Source organism: Medicago truncatula, chromosome 5 (assembly GCF_003473485.1).
Source record: "Medicago truncatula cultivar Jemalong A17 chromosome 5, MtrunA17r5.0-ANR, whole genome shotgun sequence".
NCBI classification, from domain to species: domain Eukaryota; kingdom Viridiplantae; phylum Streptophyta; class Magnoliopsida; order Fabales; family Fabaceae; genus Medicago; species Medicago truncatula.
This window is the reverse complement of record NC_053046.1, coordinates 2,951,435-2,969,920: the sequence shown is the minus strand read 5'-3', so window position 1 is coordinate 2,969,920 and position 18,486 is coordinate 2,951,435. Positions and strand designations below refer to the sequence as shown.

General features: G+C 33.0%; 2 protein-coding genes across 2 annotated transcripts; one reads left to right on the top strand and one right to left on the bottom strand.

The window, feature by feature from the left end:
* The first annotated feature begins 5,020 nt into the window (after positions 1 to 5,020).
* On the top strand, positions 5,021 to 8,067 carry LOC11438568 (cytochrome P450 87A3). Its single transcript, XM_003611092.4, has 9 exons — positions 5,021 to 5,316; positions 5,566 to 5,887; positions 5,995 to 6,144; positions 6,323 to 6,574; positions 6,679 to 6,768; positions 6,858 to 6,936; positions 7,082 to 7,188; positions 7,379 to 7,506; positions 7,622 to 8,067. The coding sequence occupies exons 1-9, from the start codon at positions 5,120 to 5,122 to the stop codon at positions 7,746 to 7,748; spliced, it is 1,452 nt and encodes a 483-aa protein (XP_003611140.1). The 5' UTR covers positions 5,021 to 5,119; the 3' UTR covers positions 7,749 to 8,067.
* A 164-nt stretch (positions 8,068 to 8,231) lies between these two features.
* Positions 8,232 to 17,393, bottom strand: LOC11439507 (protein HAPLESS 2). The gene is made up of 17 exons (XM_003611091.3): positions 16,831 to 17,393; positions 16,016 to 16,104; positions 15,883 to 15,922; positions 15,165 to 15,222; positions 15,031 to 15,091; positions 14,445 to 14,523; positions 13,781 to 13,915; positions 13,306 to 13,500; positions 12,770 to 12,850; positions 12,590 to 12,690; positions 11,373 to 11,490; positions 10,851 to 10,883; positions 10,643 to 10,736; positions 10,458 to 10,546; positions 9,459 to 9,574; positions 8,897 to 8,997; positions 8,232 to 8,807 (listed from the first exon to the last, which is right to left on the bottom strand). Exons 1-17 carry the CDS (start codon positions 17,170 to 17,172, stop codon positions 8,320 to 8,322), a joined length of 2,220 nt encoding a protein of 739 aa, XP_003611139.1. The 5' UTR covers positions 17,173 to 17,393; the 3' UTR covers positions 8,232 to 8,319.
* Between the last annotated feature and the right edge of the window lie 1,093 nt (positions 17,394 to 18,486).

Here is an 18,486-nt window from a genome sequence, read left to right as displayed (position 1 = left end):
GTGCTCTGATCTCCAATTTTGAGTCACTTTCACCAGAGAACCAAAATGACTTGCATGTTTATCGAAACCTTCCACAAAAAGAACAAAGAATTCAACTTCTAGAGCATATTTGTCATCTACTAATCCACCGACACCGACGAGCAACGAATATAAACCAGCATCCTCTGCTTTGTTGCGTCATCCAATCGATCAAAAGGCAGCCAAAAGGAAGGATAAAGAAAAGCTTGTGGAAATGTCTACTTCGAAGGTTGATGAGTCAATAATGAGTCGATAATTAGTTATTTTAATATAATATTTAAGTTTATTCTATTTTGATTTAATATGTTTTTATTTCCTTTTTAGAGCTATTTTACTTCAATTGCAAGTTATTTTATTTCAGGAACAAATATTCAAAAGATTTAGTCTTGGAACAAAAGAAAGGAGAATTGGAGCTGATTCGTGCCAAAAATATGAAGATCTCATACAAAAATATCTTGTGCAAAGAAATTGAAGATCTTGTACCAGAATATAGCATAGGCGCACCCCATTTTGCCCTTTTGCTGCTTTTGCTTCTCCGACAAGCTGCCTATTTTAGTATTTCTGACCTAGAGCCCATCGTTTCTTGTGCAACACTTTAATGATTTAATTATTGGGGCTCAAGTCAATGTTAGACTATAAATAGAGTAGCCATCTAGTTTGAAAAATCATCTTTTGTTCTTGGAATTCAATAGTGACAATTGTCTTTCTTAATAAAGTTCTTCCTTTATTTTCTTGTTATTTTATTTATGTTCTTCTTCTTCTCTTCTATGTCTACGATGAACATGAGTCAGTAGACTCTTCTTGTCTTGTGATTGTTGGATGAGTCTAATGACATAATCCTAATCAAACCAAGCCTTGAACCCTAATTTTATATAAATCTACTTTCTAATCTAATTTCACCATTTTTATAATGAATTAACAAATACCAAACTCATAAAGGGGTAGCACTTGGGTGACATAGAGTTGGGTGACATTGGTGACATTGGCCAATCACAATGTCACAATGCTTGTGAAAGAGAGAGAAACACAAGCATTGTGATTGACCAATGTCACCCAACTCTATGTCACCCAAGTATTTTCCCTCATAAAGCGACAAGAGAGGGTTAGTATTTATCAATTCATCATCACAAATATCAAAGCGAAGCACCGAAAGAAGAAGTTTTGATATTGGAACAAGTGAAATTAGACAAGGATTGCGAAACATGAGAATAGTCTAGCAAACTTGTCTTTAGAAATACTAACCGTACTCTAAAAACTTGTCTTTAAAATTGAATTGAACAACTCCCTGTTGGAACGATACTCTCTTTTTACTACTTCGGTAGAACCGTACACTTGCAGTTTTACTCATCAAAGGTCAAATTTAATTTCAAAGATGACTTCCCAAATTTTTTTGGAATTGATTTCAAAGTTTTGAATGTGATTATGCACTAATACTATTTGCACGTTGGCATATGTAACATCTTTTGATAGTGTAGATGACTATTTAATATTTGATGAAACTACGACACTAAAATACATTAATAAGTTTACAAGGGATGTGATCAGCGTATTTGAGGCACAATATATATGAAGGCCAACTGCTGAAGACATCGAAGGTCTACTCCTGATGGCGGAGGAACATGGCTTTCCTGGTATGTGAGGGAGTATTGATTGTATGCATTAGGAATGAAAATATTGTCTCCTTAGATCGAAAGGGCAATATGCTTAAGGTGATATGCTAAACCCAAAGTTATGTTCGAAAGTAGTGGCTTCACAAGACTTATGAATTTGGTACACATTCTTTGGAGTAGCGGGTTCAAACAAAAATATCAGGATGCTGAACCAATCTAATTGTTTTCAAGATGTTATGCAAGAGAAGGCTTCTAATATCCATTAGTCAATTGTACTGAATACACCATAGACTATTATCCTATAAAACACGGATACTCCTCGGATTAAACGTGTCCAACACTGACACGACACTGACACTACACTGAATTATGTGATTTTTTTTAAATTATTAGCTGTGTCAGTATTAGTGTCCGTGCTTCATAGTATTATCTATCAAATGACATTTATCCTGAATGAGACACAATTGCAAAAAGCAACCCAATGGTGGGGAGAAGAAAAATTATTTTGAACAAGCATATGTAATTCTGATGATCAAATCATGGTGAATAGAATTCTGAATAGAAACTGGGCAACATATTGATAACGACACCTCCCTCTCTGCGTCATCAAATCCTGAGTTTAACGTTAATATCCATAATTAAACATTAATATCCATAATTAAACTCATCAAAGTGAACCCATGGCATGATGGCATCAGTTGGTGTAACATGAAGTAGGAGATCTCTATGAAGTGGACCTGCCACCTACATATGCTTTGCACTACAAGATTTTGTTCTATTTTGCATTCAGACAGGTGGGACCACAATTCCCAAAAGAACACTAGAATTTCTCATGTTATTAGAAAATCATACATTTTCGAATCAAATCTCTAACAAAATGGAGTAGATAGTGAGAGATTGAATAAATATTAGAGGAACATGTACATGACTTCATCCCCACATAACTATGTTAATAATTAAGATATAAGTTGGTTTAAAAAAAATTTAAGATATAAGTTAAGTATTCCCTCCGGCCATTTTTTTGGTTAAGTTCCGTCCAGCCTTTATTATAACTAGAAATCCTACTTTCACACTTGATAAAAATAATAATAGTTAAGTCCCATAAAAGAAATAATGATAATAGTTAAGTGTACTTAATTTTCTTAATTTCACATTAGAAATAACATATTGCTAATCTACCCCTCTAGTTATAATAATCATCACCTTCCTCACAATACTAAATAACTAACGTAAGGTCCCGTGAACTTAGCTCAGCCGGTAAGGACAATGCATAATATATGTAAGGTTGAGGTTCGAACCCTAGACACAAAAAAAAAACTAATGTAAGGATAATTTTTGAACAATAACAATTAATGTAGATGCAAGAGTCGTTGTTTACTTATATTCGACGCTAAACAAATGAATGCATTTTTGTTTATAATTGAGTCCAGAAGGATGAAAGAATAAAAACGACGTTTATTTATGCAGAGGTTCGAATTTAAACCTGTTATTCTCGCTTTTGCATACATGTGAGTCTAATCACTATACTATTTTGAAGAAAAAAATAATAGGGTTTCATTATTCATTTCACATTGTAACGCTCTTACCAGACAGTACCTTTTTAAGTTATGAAGCAATACAAGTCATCCTCTTGGAAGACTACACATACAACCATTTTAATATTGAGAGGTCAAGTCCCCCTAAAGAAAAAGAAAGAGACAATGTATCACTGATAATTGATGGATCGGAATTTTTTATAAGTTTTGGTCACTGAGTTGTCCGTGATATCATATTAAACCGTGTTTGTCTTCCATTATTTATATACTTGATCCATCCCTAACTATAAAGCTTATTTCAAATAAAAATTTGTCTATACATATAACTCTTGTTAATACTAGTGGTAATTTTTATTGGAATGTAAACAATCAAATTAAAATTAAACACATGCACGATGCATCTAGTAAATAGTAATTTATTTAGTGGATGTGAAATTAACCTCTCAAATATGAATCTAACAATTTATCGTGGCAATATGATCACACGTCTTATACTTAGACCGCTATGACAACCAACTAAACACGACTTTTTTTTTTTTTAACGATAAATGTTAGTATTTTCTCTTTTGTTAGAATTCGAACCTTAGTTCTTTAACTTTAACTCAATCAAATGAACTACGCATCCCTCAACTAAATACAAATACAATATCTATGCATGATATTACTATGATAGTGGTGAGATCAACTTTACAGGCTACTAGCATTGAAGGTATTGAAAGTTCCTAACTCATATAATATCTGTGTACAGTATGTAAAGGAATTACAAAACCACTTGCCAGATATTTGGGATTTGACCATATCATTATGTACACTTTGTCCTCTTAGAGTCTGTACAAAACTTATACAGTACTCTGTCTGGTGACACCTAATCCAGATTAAGATAAATAATAAGCAAAAAATGATATATAGGTCATAAGACTCATAACTCATACTAATTAACAGTAACCTACCTAAATCATGGTAATTGCTGCAATTTGGTCAAGTCCGTGGCTCAATGGCCAGAAAGGGTGGTGCTCAATAACTAAACTCTTATGTAGCTTTTTCCTTTTCAAGTCTTTTGACCTAGCTAGATTAGGATTAGTTTCTGTTAATTTTGTCATTAAGAAAAAAATAAACAAAAGATGAACAAAATGAATCACCAATGACGTATGATATATCTTGAGAATTAAGACATGAAGTTTTTTAGTTAGGATGAGATTAATTTATATATCCATTTTGGTTGCTGAGAAAAAAGATCTATCAAAAGATTTTCCTCTACATAAAAATGAAGGATTAGGAAAAGTATGTATGTGCCTCCTGTTGAAAATTTAGTATAGATATTGGAAAGATTTCAAGTCGAACAAAGCATTACAAACAAGTTTAGGAGTTGAAGCATTCAATGATATCCATGAGTAGATTTACTTGAGATGCCTATTTTGGTCAGACAAATACATAACTCACTCATCAAATCTAGGAAAAATCTCCTTAAAAACTGGCATATACACCTGCTTACTTTTGTATTATAGGGACTCTTTACCATAATAAGGATAATGAAAAAAATAATAATGTCTCCTTGAAGAAAGAAGACGTGCAGAAGAGGAAGCATCCCAAGTAATTAAGAGACATATCATGCAAGGCTAGCAATTGAACACATCATGTCATATGATATATGTATGCAGTTAACAAAACATATTGAGTGTTTTATTATAGACAGATATATAATTTCAATTATTCTATTCTATCTCCAACTACTAGTACAGCTCTTTTAACAACCAACTTCACGAAAAACTATTTGAAATCACAAATTTATATTATTTTCTTCAAGTGGTTCTAGAATTTCCCTGCCTATTTAACTACATTTTCTGATACTTCTTTCTTCTCATTCCTCCCTCATTTCCCACTTTAAGCCTTTCCTCTATTTTCACAACTGCACTTTTTTAAAAGAGTTTCATTTCATTTTTTTCTTTAAGAAGAAAAATGTGGGTTTTGTGTCTTGGAGCATTGGTTACTATATGCATTATTACACGTTGGGTTTATAGATGGAGAAATCCTAGTTGCAATGGAAAACTACCACCAGGTTCAATGGGTTTACCTCTTTTAGGTGAGAGCCTTCAGTTTTTTTCCCCCAACACTTCTTGTGATATTCCTCCATTCATCAGGAAGAGAATGAAAAGGTATATATAAAAGTATATTACAAGTTACCAATTCAATTAAGCTTTAATTTTTTGTTAGAGAGTAATTAAGAATATCACAGTTTGTTCGGGATAACCTGAGTTCAAATTATGGCTGAAACAATCCTTTTCCAGACTTTACTTACCTCTCAGGCCAAACTTCGGATTACCAGGACCTCATTCTCCTGGGAACCCGAGGGCTAAGACAAAAACAAAAGGAATAATATGGTTTTTTTTGTTGTCTCTTTTCAGATATGGACCAATCTTCAAGACAAACTTGGTTGGAAGACCAGTTGTAGTGTCCACAGACCCTGATCTTAACTACTTCATATTCCAACAGGAAGGGAAAATATTCCAGAGTTGGTATCCAGATACATTCACAGAGATATTTGGGCAACAAAATGTAGGTTCCTTACATGGTTTTATGTATAAGTACCTTAAGAACATGATGCTCAATTTGTTTGGTCCTGAAAGTCTTAAAAAGATGATCTCAGAGGTTGAACAAGCAGCCTGCAGAACATTACAACAGGCGTCGTGTCAGGACAGTGTCGAGCTGAAGGAAGCAACAGAAACGGTAAAATTATCAAACTTTACACTATTCTTTCATTCCTCTGCAATTTTAACCTTCTTCCATTCCTTGTCTAAAGTCTAAACCTTTCTTTCCTATATATTATCATTCAGATGATATTTGATTTGACTGCAAAAAAACTCATCAGTTATGATCCAACCGAGTCCTCCGAGAATTTAAGGGAGAACTTTGTTGCATTTATACAAGGACTCATCTCATTCCCTCTCAACATTCCAGGAACAGCTTATAACAAATGTTTGCAGGTAAGCATTTTATTAATATGGGTAATTTAGTAAACGAAACTCGTTTAATTATAAAAATTAGTACACTCGTGATAACTTTAAACGACAGTTAATTTGAGACAGAGAAAGTATCAGACAAAGTGTAGTATCTTGATTTTGATTGAGAAAACAGCAATATTAATTTGTTTTGGCTTCTCAGGGTAGAAAAAAGGCAATGAAGATGCTTAAGAACATGCTGCAGGAAAGAAGGGAAATGCCTAGGAAACAACAGATGGATTTCTTTGACTATGTTATTGAAGAACTTAGAAAAGAGGGAACACTCTTAACAGAAGCAATAGCTCTGGACCTCATGTTTGTGCTTCTCTTTGCAAGCTTTGAAACCACTTCTCAGGCCCTTACTTATGCCATCAAATTACTCTCTGACAATCCCTTGGTGTTCAAGCAATTACAAGTACGTTACAAATATATATTTTTAAAAAAAATCAGAATCTTTTGAACTATTTTTTTATTGCTTTACGACGTCGATTTTGACTTCCTCGGTACTTTGTCTTTTAGGAAGAACATGAAGCCATCCTTGAACGACGTGAGAATCCTAACTCAGGAGTCACATGGCAAGAATATAAATCAATGACATTTACATTTCAGGTTAGTTAAAAAAATTTCTTCATTTTTAATGTGGCACATTGTGTGTTAATTTATCTTATTTGAAATTCAATGAATGATGATTTGCACAGCTCATAACCGAAACTGCAAGACTTGCAAATATAGTTCCAGGAATCTTCCGGAAGGCACTAAGGGAAATTAATTTTAAGGGTATGTGATTGCTAATTTAATAATACAAAATTTTCAAATTTCAATGTTCAAGTGCATTGGTAACTTGATGTTTAAGTAATAGTGGAAAAGCACACTATATTTGACAATGTGACCTCATTTTGTCTTCAATAATGAACACGTGCAGGATATACCATACCAGCAGGATGGGCAATCATGGTGTGTCCCCCAGCTGTACATTTAAACCCTGCGAAATATCAGGATCCTCTTGTCTTCAACCCATCTAGATGGGAGGTGCGTTTAGCATTTTTTTTCTCTCATTTTCTTTCCATCTTTTCAAAGTTAGTTGCTTCAAAGAATCTCAAAAAGTAATGTAGTTAGCTTCTTTAGCAAGTACTATAAATAAACATTTAAGTAACTTAGATGCTAGTCTATCATGTCCATTCTTTTACAATTTTGTGATCCAAAAAGAAATGGTCTACAGGGAATGGAACCGAGTGGTGCTACCAAACATTTCCTGGCTTTTGGTGGAGGCATGAGATTTTGTGTTGGGACAGAATTTGCTAAGGTTCAGATGGCAGTTTTTCTTCATTGCTTGGTAACAAAGTATAGGTAATAAGCAATGTCATGCATGGAAAGAGACTTTAAACTGAAACAACGTACCTTCTTTAACGCTTGAATTTAATTTAGAATGCGGAGTAGTCTCTTTAACGTCTGAATATTTCAGGTGGCGACCCATCAAAGGAGGGAATATTGTTCGAACTCCTGGTTTACAATTTCCAAATGGCTTTCATGTCCAGATCACAGAGAAAGATCAAAAGAAGCACGAATCAGAATGTACAACTACATATTAGAACACAAAACCTGCAAGAAAGACTCATGGTAGAAATTTAGACTTGACATCTCAATTATTCGACATTTTTCAAGACAAAAATGCAACATTTTTGTTACGTAAGCCACAAAAGTAACAATAACGGCCTCTTAATTTAAAGTCACTTAAAAACTGTGATCTGGAGTTTGCCTTACTAGGGAAGTGAGGGTGGTATAAAAAAGCATGTATCAGAGTTTGACTTTGTAATTACCAAGGCAGTGAGAGAGGGGAAGGGAAGTTTCACTTTGTAAGAGTGTAAATGTTTCAAATTATATATTACCAAAAAAAAATGTTTCAGATTATATATTTACTATACAGATATATTTCACGTGACAACAATGTTACATTCTAAATCCACCGTTCAATAACTTCCATTCCTCATTTCTTGCCCTCCACACTCCATTAAAAAGGGCTAGAAAATGGAGAACGAAGACTAGTGGAAACGAAATAACAAATAAAAAGATATACCTATGATTCTATGAAGTAGGTACAAAGTTAATCTAAAACATTGTACTTTCTAAGAGATAACTAACTGCATTGAATTGGAACTTTCTCTACTCAGCCCCAGGATCATATACCAAAACTTGTTTGTGTTTTCCATAATTTGCATGCCTTATCTTATCATGCCTCAGATCTTTGATCAGTCCTGTAGAAGGGTCCTGTTCCTTTCTGTGTTTGTGATGTGCAGGATGGTTATCATCAATATTTTGCAAATTATCCACATGTTTTCTATGTCTATGCTTGTGCGTTTCTTTCTGAACATGGTGTAAATGATTAAAATAATCAGAATTCCCTTCAGAATGTTTGTGCTTGTGATTGTGTTCATAACTGGTCTTTCGCCTATTTGGAGCACGATGATTCAGGTGCCTGACCTCTTGTTTACGATGTTTGTTGTCATGAATATGGTGATGTGTCTGGTTAATTTTGACCCTATGTCTATCCATGATGAACTGCTTCTCATCAGCACCACAAATATCCTCCCACCAGTCATAAAGAGGATCAAATAGACCTTTCTGGTGCAAAAGCCATAATAACACAAGTACTACAATTCAAAGAACAATATTTATGTCAATGTGTTCTGCTTAATTTATGAATTCAACTATATTAATATACATAAAATAGAATCCATACCTGTCGGAAAAATTGCCAAAAACAGACCAAACATCATTATCCAACTCAAGCATACATATTGTATGTGGCACTTGAAGTCAAAAAAACCAGCGCATTTCTGTCTGTACACCCACCCAAACCAAGGGACGGAGAAGGATTTAATCAGATAATTTGTCCAAACAAATGAATCAACACTAGACAAAGGTTATGATCAAGTAAATGAATATGTATGGTTATTGACCTACCAATGCCCTACTTCTATGTATAATAGTATGAGTGATTTATGCTTGGTTACTTAATAAAGTTATTACAAAATATTTAAATCATAAGTAGACCAACTTTTTGTATCATTCAGTTACAGACTAGACTGTAGAAATAATTACTTTGGCACAAAATACTCCTCCTTATTTTCCCTTTATGCTCAAATTAATGACAAAGTACTCCAAAGATAGCATCCATGAAAAACATACAGCATACAAAGTGTCCACAGCGGTTTACGCATGTTAAATGATATAAAATGTGAGAAACCCATACTACCACGTACATTCTAGAATTCACATTGTATAATAGTAGAAAATGTTACCTGCAATTTTTTCCAGTAATAAATTCTATAAAGCCTGTCCATAGTTTATTCCACATGCTTTCAATAGAATCAAAGAAACCATTTATACCTGTCTCTGGGGGTTGAAAAGGCATCCCCTGCAATAATCAACGGTTTGATGATCCACATAATGATATGATTTGTTATTAAAGTTGCCGTAACTTACTTCACTACATCATCTATAACTAGCATATTTTTTTAATTAAATATCAGAAGAGTATCTTACGAAAATTATAGAAATACTGCACAAGAAAGAACTGCTGTGCTATCATTAGTAAAGCGATACTACGGAACTGTTGTGTAATCTCCACTCAATTAAAACACAATAGTATTCCTCAAGAGATAGTTATCACAGTTTGGTATACCCCCTTGTTCATATATGTAGGGATTAAAGTGCTTCTCATTCACTTTCTTAGAGCTCACATTCTTGTTAAACAATTTTAGGAGCTATCTTATGCCTTCCTCTATTAGATCGTTTAATGCCTCGATAGTTACACTATCTGGTTCAACTGTTGTGCCATTGTTCATTCTCTTCAGTGTTTTTTCCTAATCTTCAGCAATTTTTATGCAAAGACCACGCTTTATATCACTCCCCTTTAAATTAATTTGTTGCTAATTGGTCATCCAACACAAATTCACTCATGTGGTAGTTGAAATAGGAACTCTTATTCAACTAATAGCAACTAATTAATTTATACACAAATCTACTCGTATCCAACACAAATTGTTGAATTCACCCATACACATACACCAAGTTCCATCCTTATTTTAGAGAGGAAAACACTTTTTTCTTATAATTTGAACCATTAATGATTTTAAGAAACATCATAACAAAAGTATACTGCTTTGAATACGAAAATACAATAACCAAAGCCTGTTCCCACTAGGTGAGTCAACATTGATCAAATTAAACAATACTACTGTTTTCATTTCATAAGAGAATAAAGACTTAAAATTTTCTATACGCAGGAAGAAACAAACCTGTGTTCCATTGTCAAGAACAGTTCCAGTGGTAGTAAACTGACACTCAGCTCTATCAACTTCACCATAATCAGAATCCTTCAATATGGCTTCATTAACAACACCAAAAAAAATACTCATAATATAAACATCAACATTTTCTGTATACATGTCAGAAATAACAATATATTAAGCTTCAACTTTACCTGCACAGGAATATTTGGAAGCTTGGTCGGTGCTTGGGTAAATTTTGAATGATCGGGTTGTAATCTCATTTGGCTTCATGATCAAAAATTGCTCCTGAACAGTGTTCAATAAAAATTAAATACCTAAACTTGAAGATCAATGAAACTATACAACTGGAATGGTAAAAAAACAATATGCTGAAGTTGACCAAATGGTTCAGCATAGTACCTCCATCAACGTGATCTCTTTGGAGCAATCAAACTGCAACACAACATAACCAAACTTGAAAAATATTCTAATTAATATTGTGTAGTGACCTTAATTAAATATAAGTATCTGGACATGCATTTGTTATTTTCCTTGCCATGTGATGCAGTCAATTCAACTCACTGACTAGAGATATTTGACCAAACAAATTCTTATATGAACTAAATGTTCCTTCGTTATAATTTTTACAATGCCCTTTTATATGAACTGTGATCACGGATCATCCTGTTATTAATCTTTAAAAAAACCCAGTTTCCTATCAGATCTTATAAGCAAAGAATAGGAACAGAACACAAATGACATTTTTAACCTTGAATTTTTTTGGCTACAACAATAAAATTTACATAATGTGTATCTGACAATCAACATTGCATTGTCCAAGTAAAAGTAGAACTGTATAACAAAAATAGATGCCATGAAGAACACTATAGAACTTTACAAAGAATGTAAGAACTATGAAGGAAAGGTTGAGAATCAGAATACCGTCAAACTATATGATGCTTCCACCTCACCAGTATTCTTAGTGGTGATTGTAGCAACTCCAAATTGAGTAAGGGCTTCAAATGTAGGGACACTTACACTTATGATCTTTCCCGGGCTCCTAGAAAAAAGGAAACCTGTCAAACTAATATTCAAAAGCTTTCTATAGAGACAATAACTCTGGCGGACATAATATCAAAAGTCAATCCTAGGTCATTAAAAATCAAAACTGGCTGCATTACAGAAACATTTTGCCATGATATTTTCAGATATTTTCTTTGTAAACACCATCATATTTCCAAACTTTATTATTTGTCATGTAATCCAGACTTCTTACTAAAAATATAGTGAGTGAAAATAAACCCCACCCCCCCCCCCCCCCCCCCCCGCAAAAAAAAAATAGTTCACGTTAACATCATATCTTAGAGTTTTCTCAATTTGAGAAAACATTCTATTTTCATTTTCAATTTTGACTACTTACCTAAATGTCATTTTGTTTTCACCTTTTTCTTTAAAGTAACAGAAAGTGAACCAAGGTGACATTTTTGTAATAATAATGAAAACCAAAGTGAACAAAAATGTTATTTTGTTATCTATCAGCTTACAATCTTGTTCAAGTTAACAAAACAAGTTTGCACATCAGCTTTCAGAAGGAAATATCACAAATGATCGCCAACTTTAGTAACTAGTGATAAATTTGGAGCATAGAAACATGTGTAGACAATGACTTTGTTTGGTAAAAAATAGCAAATTGCTGATAAGCTAGCTTATAGCTGATAGCGGATAAGCTAGTTGGTTGAATTTGTAGGGTTTGGTAAAATTAGTGGTTGAACTAACTTATAAATATAAAATGACATAAAAGTGATATATTTAATGAATATTTAATTTTTTTTCAATTAAGATTACAAGGGTAAAATTGAGATAAAGGATGATAAGCTCTAAGCTATTTGGATTAGCTTATCAAAAAATGCAATAAGCTAGTAAAAATAAGCTATATGCTCATGACAAATGGCGGTTACCAAACGGGTGTTTTTTAGTCAAATGAGCTTATAAGAAGTTATAAGCTAATAAGCTCAAAACTAAGTCATACCAAACAAACCCTATGTAGTAGCAGTAGTGATGAATCAAACGATGATGTCCATGACAGATCCATACACATGACATATAAAAAAGAATGCCATTGTTTTGAAATAATACCCGTACCAAGGAAACAATAGTACCTTTGATAAACATAGTCTACATCATTGGCACTTAATTCTATCACAATATTTGTATTAAGAACCTCTGTAATTCCAATGGAGAAAGAGAAACTCCCAGCATTCTGCAGACAAATCAAATTAAAAATCATTTCTAATAGAAGTAACCATATCAAATAAAATATACAATTATTGTGACATAACTGGATGCTGGTTTATCCTTTCAAATCTTCCTTCTAAACCATAGAGTGGCACCTGATTCCTACTTATTCGATTCAGGTCAGCCTGTTAATGAAAAAAAATTAAAAATTAAAAATAAGCAATAAGATATGAAACAAAAGCACAAAGCCTAATTTCCAGGTGTTAGAGACATAGTGTGTGTTTGGGTGAACATAGGATAAAAGTGATTTTGTATGACAAATTAGTTGCAATTGAGTTTGAAGTGAGATAACTTATGTTTGGTTGTTTTTACAAGTTTGATGTAAAACTTAGTGTAAATTTTTCAATCCAATGCAAAAGCTATTGTTTACCACTTCTAGTCAAACTAATGTAGAGTTATTAGCAATCATCCAATGATCCTAGTAACAAACGAAGATTTTAGGACAAGTGGTCCCTACATAGGAAGGAAAGGCAACTATACAAACAACTATTCTGTCACATATGAAATACATAGAGTTGCAAAAAGGAATAAAATGAAACCAAAACAAAAGTAACCTAAAATATATTGTTACGGTGCAAACCTCATGAAAATTCCACAATTGATTATGCAAACAACTCCAAAAGGGTGAAGCACAAAAGTTCGGTTGTCCGTTGAAAGCTTCATAACTAACACCAATTTTATTACATTCAATACCATCTAAGGTAAATCTGACCCTCTCGAGCAGCATCCACATAGAAATGTTTCTCCCCAAGTCGTGTGGTTGACCAGGGTCACCCTGCCAAAAGAAAAGTCTGTAAATATTTTGTTTAAGCTTGTAAAAGTTGTGGATAATGCCAAGGTATGCAAAATTTGTTCATTGCTAATGAGAGTGATCTGTATCAAAAATTCATTAAGAGGCCATTGACGTAAGTAAAGTGACTAAACTAAGGATTAGAGAAGATTGCTGAGAACATATGAAGCTTCAAACTTGCAAAACAATAAAACATAACTATCATTTAACTAAAGTCAAATAGTCAATAGAGGTCAATTATCGTAAATAAGTAAAGGAAGCATACCTGCCTTGGAACGACAAGATAGAAATCCTCAAAACTCGGTATATTTGTATAACCAACAAAATCTCCAATAAGATTAACCCTCAAAAATTTATCATCAGATGTCACTGTTCTGTTTTCAGGACCCACAACCACTTCCTGGCAGAAGAATCATGGATGAACAATATTCTGTTATATTCAAGAAATGGAAAAGAAATAGTTGCTTTTTCAAGGATTAAATTGTAAGTGCATGGTATTTTCAAGGACTAAACTGATTTTTTATTTTATTTTTAAAAACCACAATAAATGAATACAAATATGCTATTATTAGCCTATCATCCATTCAAATTCATGGAGAAAAGAGAAAAAGAAGGACCGAGTACTCAGGATTTTGTTCATTCAAATTTAGAAGAAAACAAATATTAAAACTAGTGTTGTTGATCCAAAGTGAATAAAATGCATGAGTATCAGGAAGCAAAATAGAGTACATGGCAAGGTTGCACTTGCACTGCCCCAATTAAACATGGATATGATCATATGATCGTGTACCGCAAACAATTTAACAGCGATAATAGCATATGGTGTATTGCTGTACCATTTGAAAATGGCTGTATAATATATGTCTTCTTATGACAAGTGACACGTTTAAATCTAATACTATTTCATAAGGAAAGCAATAATTACATACCGAAACTTTTGTTCCACTCTTGATCTGTATTCGAACACTAAATCCTAACGTTCGCCGCCCAATGCCAAAAACATGGAACCTGAAATGATTTAGGGATAGAGAGAATAGGGAATATGAGTTCTAACTGGTGTCAAACAAGGAAGTCGCTTTCATCTATACCAATTTTAGAGGTGAATACAGTATAAAACAAGGCAGTACTACACAATTAAAGAGTCAAAGCTTCTCCAGGGAAAGTATTGATCCCTAAAATTAGAACAAACTCCAGTCAAAGTTATTTTATTATTGCAATCAACGCTATTTCTTATCTTCTAAAATCTGGAACTAACGGAAAAGTAAGATACTATTAAATTATTCATTTAGAGAAAATAGAAATGTCTAAAACAAATATCTTGACAATTTAGTAAACAAGGTTTAGATGTTGATCTGCACATATGAATGATTCAATGTAAACATTTCCTTATGTATTTAAAAATCCACAAGTCTAACACACAAACAATACCAATTCCAAACAAATTCATGCAAGGCCATATATCAACCGGGATTACCCAAATCAATCATGATTGAAATAAAAAGGATGGAAGCTTACCAATCACCTGGAAAGCGCACACAATGTGCTGTGTTGGCCTTTCCTTTTGTCAATTTGTCAACTGGTTAAATAATGGCACCCAGAATTATTAGATCCATGTAAGAAATTTAGAACATTGACAACAAAGCACTTACAGAAGTTTCCACATGATGAAGGCATCCGGCGCTGGGGTCCACATGGACAACATGTTGGCTAAATTAAAGATGGAAACAGAGAGATTTTAAACAATAGTCAGAAGCGGAAGGTGAAAAATCAAGCACAAAATTGAGAAAATTCTTTTAAAATTAACATCATAGCTCCTAGCATAGAAATTCTAAATGACAACTAAGATCGACTCACAATCTTACTCAAAGGCAATATTTTAAAATATCACGATTCAGATAACAACAGTATATTTTTTTATCAACAAAGGTGAAGTACAATGAAGTGAAACATGTATAGGCGCATACCAAACGAAGTCAAGGAGGGCAATAAAGGTTTATTCAAATTACTAATGTAAATCTAAATACTTGCAAAGTAAAGACTCAAGTAAGTCTTTCAGCTACTACTATCAATCAATTAATGAATAAAATGTAGGTGTTCTCTCACAATAACCTGAATATAGTGTTTTAAATGAAAATAAAATGATATTGTTTGGAACTCAGTTGTGACTTGGATTTCAGAGTAAGATTGAACTATATAAAAATAATAGTTTTAAAAGTTTAGTTGAAAATGTCCCATGATCACTCTTAATGGTCTAATACCTTAGCCAATACTAATATACAAAATTGTAAATGATACCAAACTATATGCTGTTTTTTTCATCGAAACTACAAACTTATAAAGCAAACCCAACATGGAAGAAAATGTTACCTGAGTATTCTCGATGATATGACCATCTTCATCTCGTAGTCTGCAACACGAGTACCAGAAACACAATTACCAGAAACTAAACTATTTTCTCAGACTCTAGTTGATAAGAAAACTGTAACAAAACACAGCTCACCTCTCGCATATCTTCACAACATTTGCACCAGCATCTGGCTCACATTTTCGCGTCTGAACATAAAACTCTTCAGGCTTATAAGGAACATCCTACAAAGAAGCCACAAAAACTTTTATCTAAAAAATCAAACTAGAAAAACAAAAATCCACTTGCATCCATTTGCTTTTATATAGAATCATCCAAAACCATAACTTGGTGTATGTTTGGTTTTTATTTTGGAGGAGCCAAAATTGATTCTAGAGGAGTAAAAATTGATTTTGACATGTATGATTACTCTCTAGTAGAATTTGAACCTAGAATTTGAAGCTTTTAATTCTATAATTGATTTTTAAATTCAAATTTAATGTTCAACTTACTTTTACACGAATGTATATACCTTCAACTCACCTTTAGCTAAAATCAATTCATTCAAAATCAATTTTTTCATCGTAGAACCAAACACATCCTTAACCATAGATTTCAAATTACTTGCCTTGTATTGCATCATCCACAAAAACACTAAAAAGGTGTTTGGTTTCATGTTTAGATGCCATAGAAGTGCTTTTCAAATGCGGCAATTCTAACCCTATAAAATTATGTTTGGCATTTTTCTAAATCAATTTTGGGAACTAAAAGAAATTCTACTTAAAGCTACTATTTGTAGCCTTTGATTCTAGAATTGATTATAACACACAAATTTATATTTCTACTCATTTTTACAATGAACGTATCCTAAAAGAAATCACTTTAAGTCAGAGTGAGTTCACTCAAAATCAATTTGCGTCAAAGTAAAACCAAACATAGACTAGTAGTTAAAAAGGAAAGTAATATCATACTCGTATATATGTTAACTCATAAACGGCATAAGCTGAAGTTTTGTTAACCGTAATGACAGGTGGAACACGCAATGTCTGCATTTTGGTGGTTGAATTTTCTTCAACTTCCACCAATTCTGCAACGATGGAAGCCTCTCCTCCGCTGGAGCCACTGGGAACAGCCATGCTGAGAACGATTTTGGTAGTGCAGTTGAGATTGTCGTCGGAGTTGGAATTCTTCTCGCATTTCTCGAGTTTTGATTTAGAAATGATTTGAACTCCGGTGACATGACAAGTAAGAAAAGAAGAAACTGTGAAGAAGATGAAGATGATTAGGGTGATACGGGGGGAAGGTACTGTCATTTTTGGCGGTTACAGTTTTCAAGTATCCGCTATTTTATTTTTAACTGCAAAACGGAACGGAAGCGGTTTGGCGGTTTTTTTATTTTATTTTTTATAATTGTTTAAGATTCATGCGTGGTGGGAATGTGAGGAAGAGGTACAAACTGTGACAGGGACGGAGTTTTTGAGTGATGAATCGAGAAATGGTGTGTGGAACAGTGCGCTAGTTAGGATGTGAAATTGAGGAAAATGGGTTATGACTTGAGAGGGACTGTGGTCGGATTGGTTGGAAAAGTACAATTTAAAAAGACGATCAATCATTTATGATAACTTGAGTTCGATTTTTGAATGAAACAATTTTTTGTCATATTTTACTTACTTCTCGATCGAACTTTAGATTATCAGAACTGCTTTATAATAAGAATAAAATGGTTAAATTAACACACAAAAAAGAGTAAAATAAATCATCATCTCTCCTCTCAAACCCTTTATCTAGACATATATGAGAGGATTTGTTAAAGTGGTATGTTTCGGGTTCAGCCTTACTCGTGCCATCGACTAAAGGTAAATGTACATCATAGAGATTTTGTGTTTCAACTTTGTTAGTACTCGTGGAGGAGGTAAATGTAAACTCCTTTGCAAATTACTTGAGTTCTAAGGTATATCTTGCCTTGAATTAGACACAATTTGCTTATCCGAAATTTTGTTTATAAAGAAAAAACAATGAAGTTGGAATTATATCTTTGACACTTAAAAATTCATATTTGAATCATTCTTTAAAAAGGTATAATTCTTTTTTTAAAGATTCTTATAATATTCTAAAAAATTCTACCAAAAATCCATTAAAAAATATAATGGGTACATTGAATTGACATAAAAGAGGATAAAAATGATTATTGAAATTTTTTGATAAAAATATCTTCTTCTATAATATATTTTTTTTTTGTGATAAAAGTATCTTCTTCTATTTGACTTTCAATTTAAAATTTCTTTAAAGGAATTTCAAATTTATTGTTGAAACTAATTCTTATATATAACAAATAATACAAACATAAATCTTTTTAGATTCATTCACTTTTATCTACCAAATTTTTTTTTTCAATAACAATTTGTCCGTAAACCCAAACACCCAATATCACTTTTCCTGAGTATTGACTAGGGTTAGAAGGGGTAGCACTTACGTAACATAAAGTTTGGTGACATTGTGATATTGAACAACCACAATGTCACAATGTTTGTGTTTCTCTATCTTTTACAAACATTATGACATTGTGATTAACAATTAATGTCACACAACTCTATATCACCTAAATGCTATCCGACCAGTAGAGGGTT

Excerpts from the sequence above, each read along its gene's own strand:
- LOC11438568 (XM_003611092.4), top strand. The coding sequence starts at position 5,120 with ATGTGGGTTTTGTGTCTTGGAGCATTGGTTACTATATGCATTATTACA. Across the intron at positions 5,317-5,565 it reads ATCAGGAAGAGAATGAAAAG|ATATGGACCAATCTTCAAGA; the intron begins GTATATATAAAA and ends GTCTCTTTTCAG. Across the intron at positions 7,507-7,621 it reads TGCTTGGTAACAAAGTATAG|GTGGCGACCCATCAAAGGAG; the intron begins GTAATAAGCAAT and ends TGAATATTTCAG.
- LOC11439507 (XM_003611091.3), bottom strand. The coding sequence starts at position 17,172 with ATGACAGTACCTTCCCCCCGTATCACCCTAATCATCTTCATCTTCTTC. Across the intron at positions 13,916-14,444 it reads AGAGTGGAACAAAAGTTTCG|GAAGTGGTTGTGGGTCCTGA; the intron begins GTATGTAATTAT and ends TTCTTCTGCCAG. Across the intron at positions 10,737-10,850 it reads AAGAGATCACGTTGATGGAG|GAGCAATTTTTGATCATGAA; the intron begins GTACTATGCTGA and ends AACACTGTTCAG.